Here is a 25,597-nt window from a genome sequence, read left to right as displayed (position 1 = left end):
TTCAGCCGTGTCTATGCAAGCTGCAGGAGTGCCCATTCTGTTGGTTCCGATGCATACACAGAATAGCTGTGACCCTGGTTGCAGACACTAGACACGGTGATGTCATGCAAGTAGGTGTGGTGGAGTGGCGCAAACCCAGACCCACTGGCCAATCTCCCGGACACTTACATGGATTTTAAAACCGCATTTTTAACTTAATTTGGCCAGCAAAAAGCATTAGAATTTTATAGGGGGCAAAAGGGAGAAAATAGCAATCCTATTTCTATGTAGCATAGATTTAGGAGACGGATGCTCTTCAGATCTTGGGGTAACCCCTTTAATGTGTCTCTCATCAGTTTCTGTATTACTGCTTAGCATTCAAACATTGTATATTATAAGAATAAAACTTGTACTATATTCTGTATTTTATAGACATTATACAAACTATTAGTCATTGGATTTAAAAGTAAAGTGTACCTATCTTTTTCAGCACACTTCTAATATGTCACAATAACACGTTAGAGGTTTTAATCGGCAGAGATCCCCAAAGATCACTGAAATAAGAGTAAGAAGCAATATAGTGAGTGTTGTGCCCTTTCATCTGTCACCTAAGATTTCATGTAGATCTGGGCAGAGTGGTAAATGAGCTCATAGAAAGTCTGTACACTACTAAGGCTTCTTTCAGACTACCGTCATGTTCCTGCATTTTAACCGCTGTTTTTCTGCTGGAAGAGGTCATGAAAAAATAGACAAAATAACTGAACATAACGGATGAACAATATCAGTTATTTTAACGGGCATTCTGTCAAAATAACAGACATTTTCCATCCGTTATCACTCATTATTTAATCTGTTATAGTCTGTTATTTAATTCACATATTCTGAGCATGCGCAGTACAAATAACGGATCATAACGGACCTTAAAATAACGGGCATTAACGGATGTCAATTGTGAACATCCGTCACCCACAGACTTTAATGTTAAAATTTTAATGGCCGTTATTCCACTGTTATTTTTGACGGGACAAAAATTAGTGCATGCACCGTCTTTTGAGCTGTCAAAAAATAATGTCCGTTGGTCATAACGGGACTTAACTGGTGCTGCAGGATGGTCAAAAAAGCCCATTGAGGTGAATAGGATATTTTGATGGCCGTATTAGGGACTTTCAGATCGGAGTTCATGATGGAAGGTTTTGCAGGGTGACAATGGTAGTGTGAAAGGAGCCTTACCTCATCCCTCTCAGGATAGACTAGCAGAACACAGCCGAAGGGGCACAGTCCTCAGCTGAGTGCTTTTGACCCTCATTTTAGTGATCTATGGGGACCCCACTAATTGAATGTTCTGACATATCACTATATGATGTCAAAATTATTATGTATTGACAGGTAATATACTAAGAAATGTTGGCTATATCTATATATATATCTATGTCTGAATCTATGTTCATAAACATTAGGTAGATTTTGGAGTGCTGCTGGGTGTTGCTAAATAATAAGTATGTAAATTATTTTTTTAGAGTAGGTTCACACTATTAAATTAAAGTGCTGTGCATGTATGGTGTACAAAGGTATACCGGCAATATACTGCATGGTACGTGCGGCAGGCCCATTGAGTTCAATGGACTGCACATAGTCTACCGGTAGTAAAGTACATGGTGGTATGTGTCAGCTGATGCATACTCCACAAGTACAGCACTTTAATAGTGTGAATCCTTATCTAGCCTTGTTTTTGTCTTTTTTTTTTTGCATACCTTTACTAACAATACCCAACTGTTTTTTTCCAGTATCTTGGCAATTGGTTCAGATAAAATCAGCAACCTGACATTCTTTGTAAAAGCTGTCAGTTTTCGGGAGAGGGTACTGCAGCATGGGCTGGCAGCCAGACTATACCACAAGGTAATACATTCAATTATCTCTTTATTGCAAAGATTAGAAGTGAATGTGATTCATATTCACGTGCCAGGTTTGATCATGTTACTTATTGTGGACATTTTTCTTAATAATGGGGTTCCTGCCAATACATTAGTTATCTATATGAACACAAAGATAGCTATGTATTTACAAGAAAAGACTAATCTCTTTCTATGGTTTGCCAAACAGATAATTATTTATTTTAGGTATCTTGGACATGGAAAAAATATTCTTACATAGTAGCGACCTTCAGTTTAGAAAAGTCCCAGGCTGATTCTTGATTTTATTATTCATTTGCAGATTCTCAGTAATGCAGGTTACTACCTACTCCTAGTTTTAAAACAGGTGTGCCCCAGGTATACATCTTCAACAGCAGGCAATTTCATGGTGTTAACCGAGCCTAATTCTGTGTGAGGAAGAGGGGTAGAGCAGAGAGAGATGAAAACAGCCATGATCAGTGTTCTGACAGCATGTCAGGAGCAGCAGTACAACCAGCTATGTATAGGTGTTGCACAGACACAGACATTTATTATGAAGAGAAGATTTTTTGGTAGGTTGACCCTTGATGTAAATACCTTTTTACCAACCTGTTCTCTTCTGTGTCAGTTCTGCAGTTACAGCTAAAGTAGTTTTACATTATTACCCCAAACTATACAACTCTCTATGAGGGGCATTTATGAAAGTTTGCTTAGGTATGCTATTTTTTATTTATTTTTTCACTTCCATTCTGCTTATGTGCGACAAATTTACTATATTGTTGCACTGCATTAATACATTTTTCGCAGGTAAGCAAAAGCGGGAGTTTTTTCTCACCTAAGCGAAAACAATAGTCAGTTTCTGTTAGTTAAGCCAAGGTTCAGCCAGAGTATATTTAGTAGGTTTTTAAAGCCTTAGCGACTTTTTTGCGAATGTACGCTGATTTGAAAAAAAATGCTTTTCTCGCGGCAGATTGTCGCACTAAAAAAGACGGTGGCGCAATTGTGAATTTTTTGCGACAATTTTATGCGAAAAAACTCGGTTGATAAATGTCTGTCTATATTCTTAACTTTATGAATCGGTTTGAGGGCAATTAGGGTTATGCTCAAAGATATCTACTTAAAAATAAAAGTGGCCATATACAGTGTGGCCTCTTTGTGACAAACACTGAAAATTCAAGTGAAAAATTTTCTTCTGCAGTGGTTGTTCTCTCACAGAACATACTTAAAATGTACATGCAGGCTCCAAACCCGATTTTACATTTTCCCTGGGCTAGTGGTGAAGACTAGCTTCTATGATATCCTACATGATCTCCCAGGTACAGCACACACTCAGTATCAGCAGCATGGAGGACATTGTAGAGCAGCACTGAACAGATTAAGAGAATCAGTCTGTATGAGATTCAGTACTCACCCATGAGCTCCTGTAGTCTCTGAACAGTTTTCTATCTGCCTCTGGCTCTTTTCCGCTATTACCTTTTCCTCTCCCATCTTCATAGATTTCTGCAGTCCGCATGTAATTATATCACTCGGTGAACTGATACATTCTCATATTCTCTTGAACTGTTGGTTTATGCAAAATGTGTTGATGCAACAGTGCCTCTTTAAGGGAATTAAAAACCTGTCACAGAAAACTACAAAGAGAAAGTTTGAGTGATAACAAAAAACATATGAGGATGTTTGTTACTTTACCTTTATTTATAAAAAATAAAAAAAATAAAAAATATTCCCAGAAATTAAAGGGGTACTCCGCCCCTAGGCATCTTATCCCCTATCCAAAGAAAAGGGGATAAGATGTCTGATCGTGGGTGTCTCGTTGCAAGGAACCCCCGAGATCTCTGCTGCGGCATCCCAGACATCCAGATAGGGGATTAGGGGCGGAGTACCCCTTTAAGGGTAAATTTTATTTTATTTTCTCACGATGGTCAATCAATGACAAAGATAATTTACAGATTCTAGGGTCAACTTCTATTGCTGTGTGAAAAAAATTTGGAGATTTAGAAAAAATGACGTTCTTTGATGTTTACTGATAGACTTTCAATGGGTTGTCCAGCAAAAATAGTTTTTGTAAAAACGTGGCTAGGCTTGTCTTTACTGGCCTGTGGTTACCGTGGGACTCCTTTTGGAAATCTCTGGAATTTCGTTCATGCATGGGCTAGCTGTGTATACTTTCTGTTCCGCTCCCTGTTATGGGTCTGGGACGTCAGAGTTCTGCTCAGCCAATGACTAACTTAGACAGGGCACCTCTGTGGCCAGGGATTTGCTGAGCAGCAATGTCTTGCACCAACCAATGCATCACATTGCCCCTTAGCCAATTACAGGCCGCAGCAATGTCCCACCTCAGCCAGTGATTGGCTGAGTTGCACTCGGACATCCCATATGCCAGCACCAGGACGCGGAATGGCCAGAAGTGATGCTGAAAGTGCCGCAGCGCCAGCCCGGAGATCGCGGGGGGTCCCTGCACCTGACCCCCATGATCAGACATGTTATCCCCTATCATTTGGATAGGGGATAACATGTCTAGGGGGGGAGTAACCGTTTAAAAACATAAGGTCATTCTTGTTACTGGTTACTCTAAAGTATAGTGTGGAGGAATAAATAAAAACTGTGAAAACAAAAACTGTCTTATTTTGCCCATGACAACCAATCATAGCTCAGCTGGATAAAAACAAACAGCTTTTCAGTTTTTATAATTTTTATATATTCCTCCATTATATTTTAAATTATATATTATACAAGTCTTTGTAGAAGGTGCCAATCCAATGATTTCAACCATTGAATGTAGTTTATAAATTAGCATAAATTTGCCCTTTCTATTCTGTCCAATAAATCTTGATTTTAGAGACTATTGTTTTGGTTGATAGGCTATTAACATTTTTGGTTAAGGTGTCACCCTGCAGGAATTTTATTTATTTAGCTCTAGAAATGTAACATCTAAGATGACTCAAAATCTTGTAAGAAAACCTATGCAAGTTCATCTAAGGTCTTCCTAACAGATCTACTATTGTAATTGGTAATGTTACATCATATGTCCAATAATACTTTACAGTTATAACATGTTTTACTTCTAGTGTGGGATTGTCATGCAAAAGGGCAGTGACTCGGCAAGTATAGCAGGGAAGGACAAAAAAGAAAAATAACCTCTTCAATTGCTTTAATGCCTAGGCCCAGCAGTCACATTCATTTGGTTGCAGTGTATGTTGAAGTCACTTTATACCCACACTTGGTAGTCCAGTACAGCATCGGTACTAGCCGTCATGCCCCCTCCCATAGACATGAATGGAGGGGACGTGGTATGAGGTTACAAACACGGAACTCCAAACTTATGTGTTCAGATCACCGCGGTGCCGGCCAGGAGATCCCAGTGGCCGGCCCCCCTGCGATCAGACATCTTATTCCCTATCCTTTGTATATGGGATAAGATGTCTAGGGGCAGAATGCCCCTTTAAAAAAAAAGGGGGGGGGGGGGTCAGAAAAACCTGATGATACTAGTACCAGTCATATAATAGCCACAAAGTTAACCGGCATTTAAGGATCTGAAGAACTTTGACAAGGGTCAAATTGTGACAGCTAAACAGCTGGGTCAGTCATTTCCACAAGTTTCAAGTCTTGTGGGATGTTCCTTATATGAGATTAGCATCTTAGCATCTACCAAAAATATTCCAGTGAAGGACAGCCATAAAACAGCAACAGGGTCATGGCCACCCATGGCTTGGAATGGTAAATCGCATTTTTTTAATATCGTGGATGGCTCGGTGCATATGTATTTCTTTCCTGAGGAAAACATGGCATAAGGATCCAGATAGAAAACAGGCTGACAAATGCAGTGTGATGTTGAAAAATATTCTCTTGTGGATAATTTGCATACTCCCTTACTCCTCTTCTATGGTGAGCTGTTTACTCTGTTTTGCTATACACAGTATTGGTACCCCCAGAGTGCCTCACACAGAAATGGTGCCCTGTGTGTTGCCAAGCACGGTAATGGTACACTATACACAGTAATGGTGCCCTCCTAAAAGGGTACTCCAGTGGAAAACAAATGTTTTCAAATCAACTGGTGCCAGAAAGTTAAACAGATTTGTAAATTACTTCTATTAAAAAATCTTAATCCTTTCAGTACTTATGAGCTTCTGAAGTGCTCTCTGATGAAACGTGTCTCGGGAACCGCCCAGTTTAGAAGAGGTTTGCTATGGGGATTTGCTTATAAACAACAACCTTAACTTCAGAAGCTCATAAGTACTGAAAGGATTAAGATTTTTTTTAATAGAAATAATTTACAAATCTGTTTAACTTTCTGGAGCCAGTTGATATATAAAATATATATAAAATGATATATATAATATATGTTATATAAAAATATGTTAAAAGAAAATGGGGCTCAAAGGTCAAAGATATTTGGTTTCAAATAATAATTAATATTTATTAGTATAGAATAATAATAGATTCAATAGGGAATGTACAGGGCCCTTGTACTCCCCTAATTAATTTAAATTAATACAAAATTATAAGATATAATAAAAACAACAATAAATATATCAACTATAAAAATACTCTGCGACTTGAGCCTGTAATATCAGTATAGCAATCTAATAATCATGTGGAACAACAATTTTCAATGCAAATGTTCATTCAATTGTTCCTGTTCTCAGTGATCGTCAATATAAGGCAGATACAATGTAGCAGCTACAGATATACAGTTAATCAATTGATGCAATGGTATTGTATCTTTCCAGACAGTGATAACCCGATCCAACAGATGCAATGTAGCGCTTAGTGATCAGTAGCAAGTTGATTAACAGTCAATCAAGATCACTCCTTATAAATCTCTGTGTATATCACACATTAAAAAGTCATATTAAATCAGCCAATTTGCAATATATCGGGTTATCTGTTGCAAATTGGCTGTTTGTTGGGTTGCCCGGGTCTTCAGTGACGGTCAGACAGACAGGAGCCTCTCCATTGTGTCTATAAAGATTTGTAAATTACTTCTATTTAAAAATCTTAATCCTTCCAGTACTTATCAGCAGCTGTATGCTAAAGAGGAAATTATATACTGCTTTCCTGTCTGACTACAGTGCTCTCTGCCGACACCTCTGTCCATGTCAGGAACTCTCCAGAGCAGGAGCAAATCCCCATAACAAACCTCTCCTGCTCTGGACAGTTCTTAACATGGACAGAGGTGTCACCAGAGAGCACTGTGGACAGGTTGGAAAGAACTACATATACAGCCGCTGAAAAAGTACTGGAAGGCTTAAGATTTTTATATAGAAGTAATTTACATATGTGTTTAACTTTCTGGCATCAGTTGATTTGAAAACATTTGTTTCCCACTAGAGTATCCCTTTAACTACCTCCACCAAAATAGTGCCCCCACACACAAGTGTTCAAGTGTGGAACCACTTCATAGTTCTATTCATGCTGCCATTAATATAACCAGGTTCTAGGGCCCTTAACATGAAGACAGTGCACCTGGGTGAAGAAGACTTCAGACAGATCTAAGACAGACAGTCAAAGCAGGATTGTGCTGCTATTGACCGAACACTAGGGGGAGTCACCACAAGGGCAGATAATAGCAGACATTGAACTGCACTTCATTCAGGAGTATTCCCATGGGATTGGCACCTGCAGTGTCCTGTTCCCTGCTTTTCCGCTGTGCTCTGTGTATGGAGATGGTGTGGAATTAATATATATATTTTATATCCTTAATATATCAAGGACAACTTTTCATATGTAAGGGTACACTAGGCAACCTTTATTTAAAAGTAAGGTCCTTACACAGTTATGCCATTTAACCTCATTCTTCGTTCTATATGTAGGTAATGACAAGGAAGGAGGAGTTTTTCTCTGCTTGGAATTCCTGTTTGAACCACGTGGTCACCCTGGCTTTGGCTCATATCCACAGAGGTGTGTAAATACATTTCCTATCTAGGTGTGCAGTGTTCTGTTATGTATACAGTAGGTAAACCAATAAATTGAGGCCAAAAACAAACAAGGTATGAACCACTGTTCGGTGCCCAAAGATACTAGAAAGCCTATATAAATGCACCAAACTGACACAATATTATAAGTAAATATAAATCTTTATTATAATCAAATAGGATAAAACATGATAAAAAATCAGCAGCAGTTAGAAAGAAAACGACTCCGAACACAGATATGAATAATGTCCAATAGGTACATGGAATGGCACATAAGTATAGGTATACAATACTTAATGAAAAGTGGACTAAAAACAAGCCACAATACATGTATATATATAAAGAATGCACCTAAAAGTGCCTAAGTAAACCCAGTACACTGATGTAAACAAGAAGGACATATGAAGAAGTATAGCTAGTATAGTATCATTTGTCCAGTGCTATCGGCAGTGTGAATACAGGGAGACAAGGATGTTACCCATACATATCTGAGGGGAAACAAACCACCTCAGTAAAAGTTGGAGCATCGATTGTCCCTGAAAAAGGTTAGATTAAACATGTAAAACTGTCCATGCACCTGGCAAACTGACACCCAGCTATACTTACACAGGTCGGGAGCCTACCCCTACGTCGTTTCGCTCACTCGCTTCCTCAGGGAGTGTCATATGGAGGGTAAACGGAAGTATATATATATGATGACGACCAATCAAACAAGTTCTATAAGGATTAAATACCTGGTACAGCTATGTATACAGTAGTTATAATGAAATGATAACAGGGATGGAAAAGGCTTCCCACAAGAAGCAATAAAAGTTTTTTTCACCCTGTTGTGCTTATGAAGCATTTGTGCATTTTAATTTCTAGATTATTGCTTTTTCGTGTTCTACTATAGATAGTGACTATATTCAAAGAAACCCTACAAAATTCTGCCCTACAAAATAAATAAAAAATAAGGCTTTATGTTTAAAATGAATATTGTTGCTGCCCATTAAGTAATATATGGACAAAAGTAATGGGTCCCACATTTAAAGTGTCCTTAACATGGGGCAGTTGTCGATTATTGCCCAGTGTAATAGGCATAAAAATCAGCTGCCGAAAGAGCAATTGCTGGTTTATTGGTTGATCTCATTTTTTAATGCAGACTTACAAATCATTGTTAGTCAACAGTTGGGATCGACCGATTATCGTATTGGCTGATATTATCGGCTGATATTCACGATTTTCTAAGTTATCGGTATCTGCATCTAACCTGCCGATAATGCGGGCGCTTTAAATCAATGAACTGCAGCGGCTTTTGCGGGGCCAGAGACCGCCGCCACCCTCTTCTCTCCCCCTATCTGTCCTGAGTTCAACTACTAACGCTGCCCAATTGCCTCCCCCTGCCTATCCTCTGGCCAGAAACCACCGCCGCTGCTCCATTGCCTCCCCCATACCCGGTTTTATAATGACCTGTTCCCGGGGTCCGCGCTACTTCTGGCTCCGGTGGCGTGCTGAGCTGTCACTGTGCTCCGGGCCACTAACGGTGACGTAGCGTTGAGGACGTCACTCGTCAACAGTACAGGATGCCGTAGGAGCCAGAAGTAGCGCAGACCCCGGGAACAGGTTATTATAAAACCGGGGATGGGGGGAGGCAATGGGGCAGCGGCAGCAGTGTCTGGCCCTAGGATAGGCAGGGGGAAGCAATCGGGAAGCGTCGGTGGTTGGACTCAGGACCCCAGGAGATGCAGGGGGAGAGAAGTGGGTGGCGGCGGTCTCTGGCCCCGCAAAAGCCGCTGCAGCTCATTGATTTAAAGTGCCCGCTTTAAATCACTGATCTGCAGTGGCCAGAAACAGTTTATCAGGGTATACCCGCGCACACACACGCACCCTCTTTTTACCAAGGATATTTGTGTGTGTGGGGGGGGGGATTTAAATGCACGGAATATCGGTATAGGTTATCGGCTATCGGCCTGAAAGTTCACAGGTTATCGGTGTCGGTTCACAGGTTATAGTGCCGATCTCACTGATCGGTGCTTGTTTGCTATGCCTTCACAAAGCTCAATCAATGACATGTCCTTTAAATTCATCATTATCATCCACACATGACCTGTTCAGACAGGATGAAGTTTGCTGATAACAATAGTTTAAATGGCTTCACAAATATCAATCAGCCGACAAAAGAGCGATTGCTCATTCGGCAGCTGATCGCTCTCCTTTTACACTGGGCAGTACTCGGCAATACTGGGCAATACTTAGCAGACAGTTTCCCTTTATCAAAGGCCCTTTTACATGGGCCAATTATTGCAAACAAGCATTGTAATAGGGCCCTAAAGTGTAGTTTCGTGAGCACCAATGGATGTCTACATAGTTTATCGGCACTTGTATCAAGCAGCTATCTTAAAATCCCAAGACTCCTTTTGGTGCATTTATGGTTGGTGGTACCATATTTTACCAACATCTACCACAGTTTTCATAGAAGCAATTCTAAAATCATAGAACATAGAGCCAATAACTTCTATAAAGAGGTTTTTCCATGTTGTAAAGTTATTCGCGATTCACAGGGAAACTCTGATAACTGGGGGTCTGACTATAGAATGGACCATCAGACAAGTACAGTGTTCAGCAGACATTTTCTGTTCTGCAGAAAAAAAAAATTCAACATTCTTCTCCCTATCATCACATACAGGATTATAGTGAAATGTGACACTAGCATATAGATATGGGATCAGGCTGTTTACAATAAATGATGGCCACATCTTGCAGAGGTCACAGAGCATGCTTAGAACAATCTCTCATAGAAGTCAATAAGTCAGCTCAGGACTATTGTCTCCTTTAACCATATAGCTGCTGTAAAGCTTATCTCTAAATGCTGTTAACTAAGGAGAGGCTAAGGCAATATGGGCACTCCCATAATAGTGCGCAAAAATGTAATTAAATATATACAATCAGATTAGAAAAAAATAAACATGCTTTAGTATCTGATTCTAATCCATAGTAAAAATCTAGGTGACATCTTCCTTTTTAGTAATCTATTGGTGCTGCCATGAAAAGCTGTGTGTGAAACTTCCCATAAATGGCCACTGCCGTTAGGAAAAACTTTTGACATGTCCTAGGGAGAGGAGTGTGCAGCAGTGCCGGTTTGTTCTCCTGATCGACAGAAGTCTGAACACTTAAACCACTGCCGATAAAAACTTTTGACATGTTTCTAGGATATGTCAAACGTTTTTTCTTATGACAGGTACACTTTAAAGCAATCTGTCAGCTGGTTTCTTATAATGTAACTGATCACAGTATTAGGTTGAGGTTAAATGCCCCTTCACAGGCATACCTGTAGATCTGTGAACTAGGGACCGCCCGATATCAATTTTTTAGGGCCAATACCGATAATCTGTCATCTTTCAGGCCGATAGCCAATAACTTATACCGATATTCCGGTATAAGTTATCGGCTATTTCAAACCCCCCCTGGCGGGGCAGAAGCTGTTGCAGATCAATGATTTAAACGGGCGCTTTAAATCAATGAACTGCAGCGGCTTTTGCGGTGCCAGAGACCGGCGCCACCCCCACCCGCTTCTCTCCCCCTGCCTGTCCTGAGTCTAACCACCACAGTTGCCCCATTGCCTCCCCCCCCATCCTCTGCCCACATACTGCCACCGCCGCCCCCCCCCAATCCTCTGCCCACATACCGCCGCCGCCCCATCGCCTCCCCCCATCCCCGGTGTTATAATTACCTGTTCCCGGGGGTCAGCGATACTTCTGGCTCCGTCGGCGTCCTGCGCGGTCACTGTGCGCACTGACGGTGGCGTCGCGTTGGGGACGTCACTCGTCATTGCGCAGCGCACAGCAACAGCGCAGGAGCCAGAAGGATCGTGGACCCGGGAACAGGTAATTATAACACCGAGGATGGGTGGAGGCAATGGGGCAGCGGCGGCAGTATGTGGGCAGAGGATGGGGGGAGGCAATGGGGCATTGGCGGTGGTATGTGGGTAGAGGATGGGGGAGGCAATGGGGCAGCAACAGCGGTATGTGGGCAGAGGATGGGGGGAGGCAATGGGGTGGCGGCAGTATGTGGGCAGAGGATGGGGGAGGCAATGGGGCGGCAACGGTCGTCTCTGGCCAAGGGGCATTATCGGCATATCGGCAAGGTAATCGGCCGATACCGATAATGTACAAAATCACGATTATCGGCCGATAATATCGGCCAAACCGATAATGGGTCGATCCCTACTGTGAACTTCTGCTTCTAATATAAATAGTTTGCAAGCAATGTGCTTATAACCCCAACCTGAATCTGACAGATTGTCTTTAACCTTTTAATGTCTTACATCTGTAAATGTGCTTTAGTTTTATTTTCTATTTATGAATAAAATACATTCATCATTAGAATGTACATTTGTGTCCCTGTGACCTCAGAAATCCCCATTAAGTGGGGCGAATGTATGAGGTGTAATTACTGTACTGTAGTATTAAAGCTTACGGATTACACATATACATCAGTACACTGTCACATACTGTAGTACAGCATGCCTGGTTACAAGAGGATGGCTGCTATACAATACAAAGGAATCATCACAACAACAAAGAGGTTAAAGGATGAGGAGAGACTAACTAGGAAACACTCAGGTTAATGCAGGTAGTGGGTTATTTAAGGTCAGTGGACTCGTGAAACACGGCAGACTGTGACTGTTCTACAGGGATATGACATTTAAAGTGGACAATGTTTGATCTTCCTTGAGGTGAAAATAACTTAATATATGCTTGTATACTGTATGATCTGATAAAAGCTATAGGTTTGGTTCTATAAGCTGAGTGAGTTAATAATTAATGGATATAGATATTTTTTTGACTCCTTCCGTGTTTCCTGTAAATCATTTATTTGGAACGTGTGTTTGGATAGAGTGTGTAACATTACAGCTCACTGTCGGCTGCAGACAAAATCTTCCAGGTCTGAAGGATAATAGTAGGCCAGGAGTATTCCCATACATTAAATACATTGGAAGAATTCATCTTAAAAGCTTGATACTTTTTATGTTTTTTCATCTTCTTACTGTACATATAGCACATGCAGCATCCAGACACTCTTGTTTTATGGCTCAAAAACTGTTAAAAAAATAGTTTTTTCACAATTTTTTTTCTCCTAAGTCACACATTTATTATATGGATTTTACAGCTGTGTTTTATCTATCCTAAAAGGTAATTTTTGAGCATCTGTGACTTGGGCCAAAAATAGCCTAAAATACATGCCACATTGGAAAAGCCATTTTCTATAGCATTTTCTGCAGACCCATAAATGGCTACAAATGCATGTGTGTGAAACACAATAAAAATCCCCCACACTCTAAGGCCTCCTTCACATATATCTGATGGTGTTTCCCTACAGCATTGTAGAAAAAGCACCAGAGAAAAACTGATTGTAAAACTGATCCAATTCATTTGAATGGGACAGTTCACATTCATCTGGCATCTCATGTTGGCCGCCGGACAGTGGAAAAGGTTGCATAAGTGCTGGAGACATCTTGCTGCATTCCCCTGTCCAGCATGCACAACTAATGAACACCAAATCCTAAACATCTGATGCAAACGAATGCATTTTTGTCATCAGTTGTGGCATCAGTTGCAGTAAGTTTTAAGCTGGGTTCACGGAGCTGGACGCCGCACTTATGTGATCCCAGCCTAAGTCATGTAGGCTGGTATAAAAAGACAGCCAGGAGAAGATAATTTTTAACAAGGCAAGCATTAACAAAAAACCCACCTTTTTGCATATTTTGACAGAGTTAAAGACGATGGAAATGATTATTGCTTTCCTAAAGACATGCACTATAATGCTAAATTAAAATAGTATAAAGGTGGGGGAAGTGGTGACAGGGATAAAATGAAAAGGGAATCCATTGTATTGACACAGGATGCATGAATGTAAACTACATGTAGAAATGAGGACTCTCAGACACAACACAAACTGTAATGATAATAGAGAGGATCCTAATTTTGTAGTAGCAACCCGCTTGCTTAGTTCCCATGAGCACTGGAAGACCATCCAAGTACTTGTACATTGTTTATTTAGTATAGAATAAGAGCTGCTTAGAATGTCTTATTTTAATATTAGTACCTGAGCTGTTACAAAATAAGTGCAGACAAACTGATAAAAGCTAAACACATTTTCCCCAAAAAATGCAGATAGGTGGGCAGGCCACCAGACGCTCTCCAGCATCATTGTTTTTCCCGACATCCCCTGCAAGATTATACCAAATGTACAGATTGGTACATTACATGACACTTAACTGGGCATTCATACCCAGGGGTTAAAACTGGTGAAAGAGATATTTTTCTGTTTCTTATTTGGGCTATTGTTAGGATTCGGCTGGCTGGAGGTGGATCCTCTGTGTCAGAGAGGGATTGGCGTGGACCGTGCTGGCGGACCGGTTCTAAGTTGCTACTGGTATTCACCAGAGCCTGCCGCAAAGCGGGATGGTCTTGCTGCGGCAGCAGCAAACAGGTCGTATCCACCGGCAACGGCTCAACCTATCTGACTGCGGAGATAGGCGCGGTACAAAAGGACAAGGCAAGAGCAAGGTCGGACGTAGCAGAAGGTCAGGGCAGGCAGCAAGGGTCGTAGTCAGGGGCAACAGCAGAAGATCTGGAACACAGGCTTTGGACAACACTAAACGCATTCTCTGGCACAAGGCAATAAGATCCGGCAAGGAAGTGCAGGGGAAGTGAGGTTATATAGACAGGGAGCAGGTGGAAGCTAGTTAGACTGATTGGGCCAGGCACCAATCATTGGTGCACTGGCCCTTTAAATCTTAGAGAGCTGGCGCGCCCTAGAGAGCGGAGCCGCGCTCGCTAGAACGTGACAGCTGGGGACCGGGACGGGTAAGTGGCTTGGGATGCGATTCGTGAGCGGGCGCGTCCTGCTATGCGAATTGCATCCCCCTCGTGAATGTCAGTGCAGCGCTCCCGGTCAGCGGTTCTGACCGGGGCGCTGCAGAGAAGAGAACGCCGCGAGCGCTCCGGGGAGGAGCAGGGACCCGGAGCGCTCGGCGTAACAGCTATTTATAGGGAAAAAATGAAAGATAGGTGCTCATTGACCAAGTGATGTGAGCTTGTAAATTACATCCACACTGTATGGAAGATTTACTAATTCCAATGTGTTATAAAATGGGTACTGCTGAGAGTGCTAATGCCAGAAAACCCCTTTAAAATTAGCAGAAATATATGCATTGTATTCCCTTAACAAAGCAGAATATGGAACATACTTCTGCAATGCCTGGTTGTTTAGTTGTTCTTGGCATTGTTCACTGACGATGATGGGTGAAAAATTTCATAAATTAAATGCACCCCTATGTGACTGGAAGAGCCAACATGCTCTTTTATACAATATAAGTATTGTTGTTTTTGTTGTTATGAGTGTCACCAGGCTAACATGCATATTATATTTGTAATGAGTGTTCTTTTAGGTAATGCCATTTTGCATGTGTCATTTGTTCAGCGTGAGGATGCTTCGGGAGTTGTATACGGACTGTTATGAACTGGTATCCACCGGAAAACCATAGCATACCACGGTTTTCAGTCCTGCCACAAAACCGGTTATGGGGCAAAAATTAGCCGACCGGAGTCACTATCTAACTTCTGTGGACGCATTTAAACTAATGTGGTTCGGCACCGGTCTGGCTAGCATATGGGAGCAACCAGTTTTGAAATTTCCCAGCTCTACGCATGAAACGAGCTGTGTAGACCACAGCAGGAAACGGGGGTCCCAGCGGTCAGACCAAATGCAATTGGACACTTATCTGCTATCCCTTGGCTAGGAGATAAATTGTCCTACGCCACAGTACTCCTTTAAATATTTTACCATAGCATTACATACATAATAAAAATGCTAACACATGTAAACTGAGGGCTTGTTGTAAATTCCATTTTAGCAGGCTTATGGTAAACTGTTTCGAAATGGTTTCCAACCTATCAAAAGAAGGATATTAAGTTTTCATGTAAGATAACAAAACAATAAAAAGGAGAACTAAATGTCATCGGTTAGAATGTGACTCACAGTGTAAAACCGTTGCTAATAGGTAATTTACTGAATGTTAGTCATGGGGTAGACGAATATACAGGGTGGGCCATTTATATGGATACACCTTAATAAAATGGGAATGGTTGGTGATATTAACTTCCTGTTTGTGGCACATTAGTATATGTGAAGGGGGAAACTTTTCAAGAAGGGTGGTGACCATGGTGGCCATTTTGAAGTTGGCCATTTTGAATCCAACTTTTTTGTTTTTTCAATAGGAAGAGGGTCATGTGACACATAAAACTTATTGGGAATTTCACAAGAAAAACAATGATGTGCTTGGTTTTAATGTAACTTTATTCTTTCATGAGTTATTTACAAGTTTCTGACCACTTATAAAATGTGTTCAATGTGCTGTCCATTGTGTTGGATTGTCAATACAACCCTCTTCTCCCACTCTTCACACACTGATAGCAACACCGCAGGAGAAATGCTAGCACAGGCTTCCAGTATCCGTAGTTTTAGGTGCTGCACATCTCGTATCTTCACAGCATAGACAATTGCCTTCAGATGACCACAAAGATAAAAGTCTAAGGGGGTCAGATTGGGAGACCTTGGGGGCCATTCAACTTGCCCCCGACGACCAATCCACTTTCCAGGAAACTGTTCATCTAGGAATGCTCGGACCTGACACCCATAACGTAAGCAAGATGGTGCACCACCACATTATGGGTGTCAGGTCCGAGCATTCCTAGATGAACAGTTTCCTGGAAAGTGGAGTGGAAATTAAAACAAGGAATAACTAAATTAAAAACAAAGGAAGAAAGGTATATAGTAGAGAATAAAGGACTAGCCAACTGCCTTAATGAATACTTCTGTTTAGTTTTTACAGAAGAAAAAGAAGGAAAAGCACCTCCATTAGGGAGGAAGACTAATGAATCGTTTGATGCATGTGTCTTTACAGAGGAAGAGGTTCTATGATTCCTGTCAAAAATGAAGACAAATAATTCACAGGGGTCTTATGGGATCCACCCAAAATTATTAAAAGAGCTTAGTGGTGAACTAGCAAAACCATTGATTTATTTAACCAATCATTGGTAACAGGAGTCGTCCCGGAAGATTGGAAATTAGCAAATGTCGTGCCCATTCACAAGAAAGGTAGTAGGGAAAAATCAAGCAACTATAGGCCAGTAAGTCTGACATCAATAGTGGGAAAATTAAAGGAAACCCTACTAAAGGATAGGATTGTGGAACATCTAAAATCCCATGGATTGCAAGATGAAAAACAACATGGGTTTACTTCAGGAAAATCATGTCAAACAAATCTTATTGATTTTTTTGACTGGGTGACTAAAATAATAGATGGAGGAGGGGCAGAAGACATTGTGTGGTGTCCCGGTACCGTATTTCATACTGTACCTTTGTAGAGGTCCCCATAGTCAGAGTCCCTAGGAATGTTGGGGTCCCTCTTCTATAGTTATCCCCTTGTCACCCCTCAGTTAATTTATATTTGTAATAGCTGAGTACCCGGCGTTGCCCGGTTTTTCCTTCCTAATCCCTGTTGGGGAGGAAAATAAACAAAGGAGGAAGCTTTTGACTTCATATCCAGTCCTCATATATTCTTGTCATATCCCAACCCCATATCTCAACCTCCTATCCCGTCCTCCTATCCAGTCCTCCTATCTCGACCTCCTATCCCGACCTCCTGTCCTGACCTCCTATACCGTCTTCCTATCCCATCCTCCTTTCCCGTCCTCCTATCCCGACCTTCTATCCCGACCTTCTATCCTGACCTATCTCGATCTCCTATCTCGATCTCCTATCTCAACCTCCTAGCCTGATATCCTATCCCGTCCTCCTATCCAGTCCTCCTATCCAGTCCTCCTATCTCGACCTCCTATCCCGTCCTCCAATCTCGAGCTCATATCCCGACCTCCTATCCCGACCTCCTATCCCGACCTCCTATCCCGACCTCCTATCCCGACCTCCTATCCCGACCTCCTATCCCGACCTCCTATCCCGTCCTCCAATCTCGACCTCCTATCCTGTCCTCCTATCCAGACCTCCTATCCCGACCTCCTATCCCGACCTCCTTTCCTTTCCTCCTTTCCTGTCGTCCTATCTCGACCTCCTATCTCGACCTCCTATCTCGACCTCCTATCTCGACCTCCTATCCCGTCCTCCTATCCCGTCCTCCTATCCCGTCCTCCTATCCCGTCCTCCTATCCCGTCCTCCTATCCTGTCCTCCTATCTCGACCTCCAGTCTCGACCTCCTATCCCGACCTCCAGTCTCGACCTCCTATCCCGACCTCCAGTCTCGACCTCCTATCCCGACCTCCCATCCCGACCTCCTATCCCGACCCGTAATAGGTGTACCAGTTATTGAAATATCTCCAGCCGTACGGAAGTTATGTGAGAACATACATTTCCCATTGATTTGCATGGGACTTTAAACAAAAACCCTGACCCTCATAAATGGGATTAGTGAAGGGTTAAATTAACTGTCCTATATTTTAAGTGGACATATAAGTAACATGTGACCAAGTATTATCAAAATATCTCCAGCCGTTTGGAAGTTATGCGGTAACATATATTTCCCATTGACTTGCATGGGACTTTAAACATAAGCCCCGCCCCTGGCAAATGGGGGTGAGTAAGGGTTAAATCACCTATCCTATGTTTGTTGTTCACATATAAGAAACATGTGTGCCAAGTTTCATGTTAATATCTTTAGCCGTTTGGAAGTTTTTGTGGAACATACATACATACACACACACACACACACACACACACACACGCACACGTTGAGTTTTATATATATAGATAGAAGGTCACATAAATATAAGTATAAATATGTATTTATCGCTGCTCAGCCATATCTGTAGAGACTCTCTTATCTGGACTGTTACTATTGCTTCGTGTACAGAAATTCTTCAGTAAAAGTTCCTGCAAGTTTTCAGTTAACAGTGGTTGTGGACAATTTTATTCTGCATTCACCTATTGCTCTTGGGAAGGGTGGCAATAGGCCTATTAGGATTACGGTATTTAACCCTCACCCTGGCATCACAAGAGACAAGGGTTAACAGCGCCCTTTATAATACCGAACAGCAACACCCTAACTACCCTACACCCCACAAGGCTTCATCCCCTAAGACCACCACAATCGCATATCTAGATTTTAGAAAGGCTTTTGACACTGTCCCATATTGAAGACTTATCAATAAACTGCAGTCATTGGCCCACATTTATCATTGTAGGTGTAAGTGAAGCATTTTTTTACAACTTTTTTTTTTGTGTGCTGATAATGTGTAGGAGCACCAAATTTATTAAGTGGTCCAAGAGCATTTGATAAATTTTGTGCAGGTCAAATTTTCTGAAATTTCTGTCTTGACATACACCAAAAAGCTACACCATGTCTGGGCTGGTGTAGTTTTAGAGACTTTTCAGTGGCTTTGCGCCTTTTTTGCTCCTTTTCACAAAAAGGCGCAGTTGATAAAACCCTTCCATATGATCTGTATTGCCAAAATCAGTGGATTGCAACTCAAAATCAGCAGAAATGTGTAAACAAAAAGGCGCAAATAAAGGCGCAAAAAACCCTGCTTGCTCCTTTTTTTGCCCCTTTTTAGACACAAAAAACTGTCTAAAGACAATGATAAATGTGGGCCATTGAGCTTGGACTTCCATATTGTTGAGTGGATTAGGCAGTGGCTGGGTGACAGACAACAGAGGGTTGTAGTCAATGGAGTATATTCAGAGCAAGGTCTTGTTACCAGTGGGATACCTCAGGGATCTGTACTGGGACCAATTTTTTTAAATATCTTCATTAGTGATATCGCAAAAGGTCTCAATGCTAAGGTATGTCTTTTTGAAGATATGTATGTTCCTGGATGGATATGCCAAATGGAAAAGGATTTAGGAAAACTAGAAGAATGGTCAGAATTCTGGCAACTGAAATTTAGTGTGGATAAGTGCAAGATAATGCACCTGGGGTGTAAAAACCCTTTCAGAAGACTTAAAGGTAGGAAGACAATGTAACAGAGCAGCAGGAAACACTAGCAGAATGCTTGGATGTATAGGGAGAGGTATAAGCAGTAGGAAAAGGCAAGTGCTCATGCTGCTGTACAGAACACTGGTGAGACCTCACTTGGAATATTGTGCACAGTACTGGAGGCCGTATCTCCAAAAGGATATAGATACATTGGAGAGAGTTCAGAGAAGAGCTACTAAACTAGCACATGAATTGAAAGATAAAACTTAGGGTGCATTCACACCACGTTTTTGCAATACAGTTCCCGTATCAGGTTTTTGAGGAAAACGGATTCCTCAAAACCTGACTAAACTGTATCAAAACGTGTGTACAAATTTTAACCCGTATACAGTTAAAAACCGTATATGGTTTGAAAACTGATATCCGGTTGCATCCGTTTTTTAAGAAAAAAACGTATACGTTTTTAACTTTTCACTCCATTTTGAATAAAGTTTTACTTGTTTGATTGAAATTCCAAGAAAAAAAACCTGTGCAAAGTCAAAAACTGTATGGTGAAAACCGGATGGAACTGTATGCACATACAGTTCTGTACGGTTCCCATTGACTCCCATGTTAAAAAAGAACGTATACGGTTTAATACAGTTTTTCAACCAGACTTAAAACCGTGGTAGACTACAGTTTTGGGTACAGGAAAAAGACCTGACAAAACCGTACAGGATGCAAAACGGACACATACGGTTTTCAATGGAGAGTCAATGCATACGTTTTCCAATACGGTTCCATACGGTTTTCACATAGAAAACGTATACGGGAACTGTATTGCAAAAACATGGTGTGAATGCAGCCTTACCAGGAAAGGTAAAAGGCCTTAACATGTATAGCTTGGAAGAAAGAAGAGACAGAGGGGATATGATAGAGACTTTTAAATACATTAAGTGAATCAATACGGTAAAGGAGGAGAGCATATTTAAAAGAAGAAAAGCTACCACAAGAGGACATAGTTTTAAATTAGAGGGGCAAAGGTTTAAAAGTAATATCAGGAAGTATTACTTTACTGAGAGAGTAGTGGATGCATGGAATAGCCTTCCACCAGTGATGGTCGTTGCAAATACAGTGAAGGACGCAGCCCTTTTTCACCTTAAGGACTGAGCCCTTTTTCGCAATTCTGACCACCGTCGCTTTACGAATTAATAACTCGAAAACGCTTTTAACGGATATTCTGATTCTGAGACAGTTTTTTCGTGACATATTCTACTTTATTTTGGTGGTAAATTTTCGGCGTTACTTGCATCCTTTTTTGGTAATAAATCCCCAAATTTCATGAAAATTTTGAAAATTTCGCATTTTTCTAACTTTGAAGCTCTCTACTTGTAAGGAAAATGGATATTCCCAATAAATGTTATTTTTATTCACAAATACAATATGTCCACTTTATGTTGGCATCATAAAATGGACATATTTTTTAAAAAATTATAGGGCTTCAAAGTAGAGCAGCAAATTTAAAAAATGTCATGAAAATTGCTAAATCTGAAGGGACAGATGTTACAGAACTACAACTCCCAGCATGCCTGGGCAGTCTAGGCATGCTGAGAGTTGTAGTTTGGCAACATCTGAAGGGCTACCGTTTGGGCACCACTGTAACAGTGGTCTCCAAACTGTGACCCTCCAGATGTTGCAAAACTACAACTCCCAGCATGCCTTCCTAGCGGTTGCCACAGTAAAGATCACTTTACTTTCACTTTCATTCCCCCCCCCCCCCCCACGTAGTTTCCCTACCTGAGCCAGGATCCAGCAGTCTTCAGCAACGATCGGGGGGTCCCCAGGCATCTTCTCCTCCAGGTACCGGCCTCCATCTTCTGTCCATGTTCGCCTCGACATTCAGGGATGGGCAGAACGGGGGTTGCCATGGCAACCCACTGTCCTGCTCTTCCATTGGTCAGAATCTGTTCTGACCAATGGCAGGGGATAGGAGGAGATCGCAGCACTGCAACCTCACTCCTAGCCCTCAGGATGATTGGAGCTGTCATTGACAGCTCCGATCATCTCTATTTTCCGGGTGATCGGGTCACCAGAAACCAGATCAGCCCGGGATAGCAGAAAATCGCATGTCTGAATTGACATGCGATTTTCTGCGATCGCCGACATGGGGGGGAGGGGGTCTCAGGACCCCCCCAGGCATTTGCACGGGATGCCTGCTGAATGATTTCAGCAGGCATTCCGGTCCGGTCCCCAACCGGCTAGCGGCGGGGACCGGAATTTCCACTGGCGTATGCATACGCCCCACGTCCTTAAGGACTCGGGATGCAGGGCGTATGCATACGCCCGGCGTCCTGAACAGGTTAAACATGCATGGGATAAGCATAAGGCTATCCTTCATATTAGATAGGGATAGGTATAAGGCTATCCTTCATATAAGAAAAGGCCAGGGACTATTGATAGGATTCAGATTATTGGGCAGACTAGATGGGCCAAATGGTTCCGATCTGCCGACACATTCTATGTTTCTATGTCATGGCCGTAAATGTTGGCACCCCTGAAATTTTTCAAGAAAATTAAATTTCTCACAGAAAAGGATTGCAGTAACACATTTTTTTCCATACACATGTTTATTCCCTTTGTGTGCATTGGAACTAAACCAAAAAAGGGAGGGAAAAAAGCTAATTGGACGTAATGTCACAGCAAACTCCAAAAATGGGCTGGACAGAATTATTGGCACCCTTAACTTAATATTGGGTTGCACACCCTTTGGAAAAAAATAACTGAAATCATTTGCTCCCTATAACCATCAAGCTTCTTACACCTCTCAGCCGGAATGTTCGACCACTCTTCCTTTGCAAACTGCTCCAAGTCTCTCTTGCTGTCAGGATTCGGCAGGCTGGAGGTGGATCCTCTGTGTCAGAGAGGGATTGGCGTGGACCGTATCGGCGGACCGGTTCTAAGTTGCTACTGGTTTTCACCAGAGCCCGCCGCAAAGCGGGATGGTCTTGCAGCGGCGGTAGCAACCAGGTCGTATCCACCGGCAACGGCTCAACCTCTCTGACTGCTGAGATAAGCGCGGTACAAGGGATTAGGCAAGAGCAAGGTCAGACGTAGCAGAAGGTCAGGGCAGACAGCAAGGATCGTAGTCAGGGGCAACGGCAAGAGGTCTGCAACACTGGCTTGGGATACACAAGGAAAGCTTTCACTGGCACAATAGCAACAAGATCCGGCAAGGAAGTGAAGGGGAAGTGAGGTAATATAGGGAAGTGCACAGGTGAACACTTCTTAAAACCATGCGCCAATCAGTGGCGCACTGGCCCTTTAAATCGCAGAGAGCAGGCGCGCGCGCGCCCCAGGGAGCGGGGCCGCGCGCGCCGGGACAGCACAGACGGGGAACGAGTCTGGTAAGCGGGTCGGGATGCGCACCGCGAGCGGGCGCGTCCCGCATCGCGAATCGCATCCCGACTAGGGACATTATCGCAGCGCTCCCGGTCAGCGGGTCTGACCGGGGCGCTGCGAACAGGAGAACGCTGCGAGCGCTCCGGGCAGGAGCGGGGACCCGGAGCGCTCGGCGTAACAGTACCCCCCCTTGGGTCTCCCCCTATTTTTAAAACCTGAAAATTTGAGAATAAGTTATCCTCGGGTTCCCATGACCTCTCCTCAGGGCCGCAATTCTCCCAATCTACAAGAATTTTTTTTTTTACCTCTGACCGTCTTGGATGCTAGAATTTCTTTAACCGAGAAGACATCTGAGGACCCGGAGACAGGAGTAGGAGCAATAACCTTGGGAGAGAAGCGGTTAAGGATAAGCGGTTTAAGGAGAGAGACATGAAAAGCATTGGGAATACGGAGAGAAGGGGAAGAAGGAGTTTGTAGGAGACAGGATTGATTTGGCACTTGATTTTAAAGGGTCCAAGATAACGTGGTCCCAGTTTATAACTGGGGACACGGAAGCGGATATACTTGGCGGAGAGCCACACTTTGTCTCCAGGAGCAAAGACAGGAGAAGTTCTTCTTTTTTTGTCGGCATGTTTCTTCATCCGGGATGAGGCCTGTATGAGGGATTTTTGAGTCTCTTTCCAGATGGTGGAGAAGTCCCGGGTAACCTCATCAACAGCGGGCAAACCAGAAGGCGTGGGAGTGGGGAGGGGGGGAAGAGGGTGACGGCCGTACACCACAAAGAACGGGGATTTAGCGGAGGACTCAGAGACTTTGAAATTGTACGAGAATTCGGCCCATGGTAGAAGATCGGCCCAATCATCCTGGCGGGAGGAAACAAAATGTCGCAAATAGTCACTAAGAACCTGGTTAATGCTCTCCACTTGCCCATTGGATTGGGGATGATAGGAAGACGAGAAGTTTAATTTGATTTTAAGCTGATTACAGAGGGCCCTCCAGAATTTCGACAAAAATTGAACGCCTCTATCCGAGACGATATGTGTTGGAAGCCCGTGAAGGCGAAAAATGTGCACAAAAATTTTTTCGCCAACTGTGGCGCAGAAGGAAGACCTGGAAGTGGAATAAAATGTGCCATCTTGGAGAAAGGACCAACGACCACCCAAATGACTGTGTTGCCATGGGATAAAGGTAAGTCTGTTATAAAGTCCATAGCAATTTGAGACCATGGTAGCTCAGGAACAGGCAGAGGATGAAGGAGGCCGGCAGGCTTCTGACGAGGAGTTTTTTCCCGGGCACAGACTGTACAAGCCCGAACAAAATCAGTAACATCTGCTTCCAGGGTAGGCCACAAATAAAAACGAGAGATGAGCTGGATGGACTTTTTGACGCCAGCATGGCCGGCGAGATGTGAGGAGTGTCCCCACCTGAGGATCCTGAGGCGCTGGCGTGGAGAGACGAAGGTCTTTCCAGAAGGAGTTTGTCTGATGGAAGCTGGGGAAGCGGAGATCAGACACTCAGGAGGAATAATGTATTGCAGGGAGGCTTCCATTTCAGAGGCATCCGAGGAGCGAGAGAGGGCGTCAGCCCTGATGTTCTTGTCAGCAGGGCGAAAATGAATCTCAAAGTTAAAACGGGCAAAAAACAACGACCACATAGCCTGGCGTGGGTTCAGCCGTTGGGCAGACTGAAGATAAGAGAGATTCTTGTGATCAGTGTATATAATAATTGGGTATTTGGACCCCTCCATCAGGTGCCTCCATTCCTCGAGGGCCAGTTTTATGGCCAGTAGTTCTTGATCACCAATGGAGTAATTTTTCTCCGCCGGAGAGAAGGTCCTAGAAAAGAAACCACAAGTAATGTTATGTCCAGAAGAGTCTTTTTGTAGGAGTACAGCTCCGGTTCCCACCGAGGAGGCGTCTACCTCTAGTGAGAAGGGTTTAGATGGATCAGGTCTGGAGAGTACGGGAGCAGAAGAAAAGGCAGTTTTGAGACGGTTGAACGCCTCGTCCGCTTGAGGAGGCCAGGACTTAGGGTTGGCGTTTTTCTTGGTTAGGGCCACAATTTGGGCCACAATGGTGGAAAAATGTGGAATAAATTGTCTGTAGTAATTGGCAAACCCCAAGAAACGTTGGATAGCTCGGAGTCCGGAGGGGCGTGGCCAATCCAACACGGCCGATAGTTTGTCCGGGTCCATTTGAAGTCCCTGGCCAGAGACTAAATATCCTAGGAAGGGAAGAGATTGGCATTCAAAGAGACATTTCTCCATCTTGGCAGATAACTGATTGTCCCGGAGTCTCTGAAGAACCAGGCGGACATGACGGCGGTGTTCTTCGAGGTTAGAAGAGAAAATCAAAATGTCGTCCAAGTAGACCACAACACAGGTATATAATAAATTACGAAAAATTTCATTTACAAAGTCCTGGAAGACGGCAGGGGCGTTGCAAAGCCCAAAGGGCATAACCAG

The 25,597-nt window shown here is 42.8% G+C and overlaps 1 protein-coding gene across 8 annotated transcripts in view; it reads left to right on the top strand.

The window, feature by feature from the left end:
* ACOXL (acyl-CoA oxidase like) overlaps positions 1 to 25,597 on the top strand; it is a 555,195-nt gene that overhangs the window by 402,852 nt on the left and 126,746 nt on the right. For all 8 annotated transcript variants that reach the window (XM_056567227.1, XM_056567224.1, XM_056567226.1 and 5 more), the window contains 2 exons: positions 1,764 to 1,875; positions 7,682 to 7,769. In XM_056567227.1, coding sequence (XP_056423202.1) covers positions 1,764 to 1,875; positions 7,682 to 7,769 — 200 coding nt within the window. The remainder of the gene's footprint in view (positions 1 to 1,763; positions 1,876 to 7,681; positions 7,770 to 25,597) is intronic.

This window comes from Hyla sarda, chromosome 3 (assembly GCF_029499605.1).
Source record: "Hyla sarda isolate aHylSar1 chromosome 3, aHylSar1.hap1, whole genome shotgun sequence".
Lineage (NCBI taxonomy): Eukaryota > Metazoa > Chordata > Amphibia > Anura > Hylidae > Hyla > Hyla sarda.
Note: the sequence above shows the minus strand (reverse complement) of the source record. Positions and strands in the feature narration are given on the sequence as shown.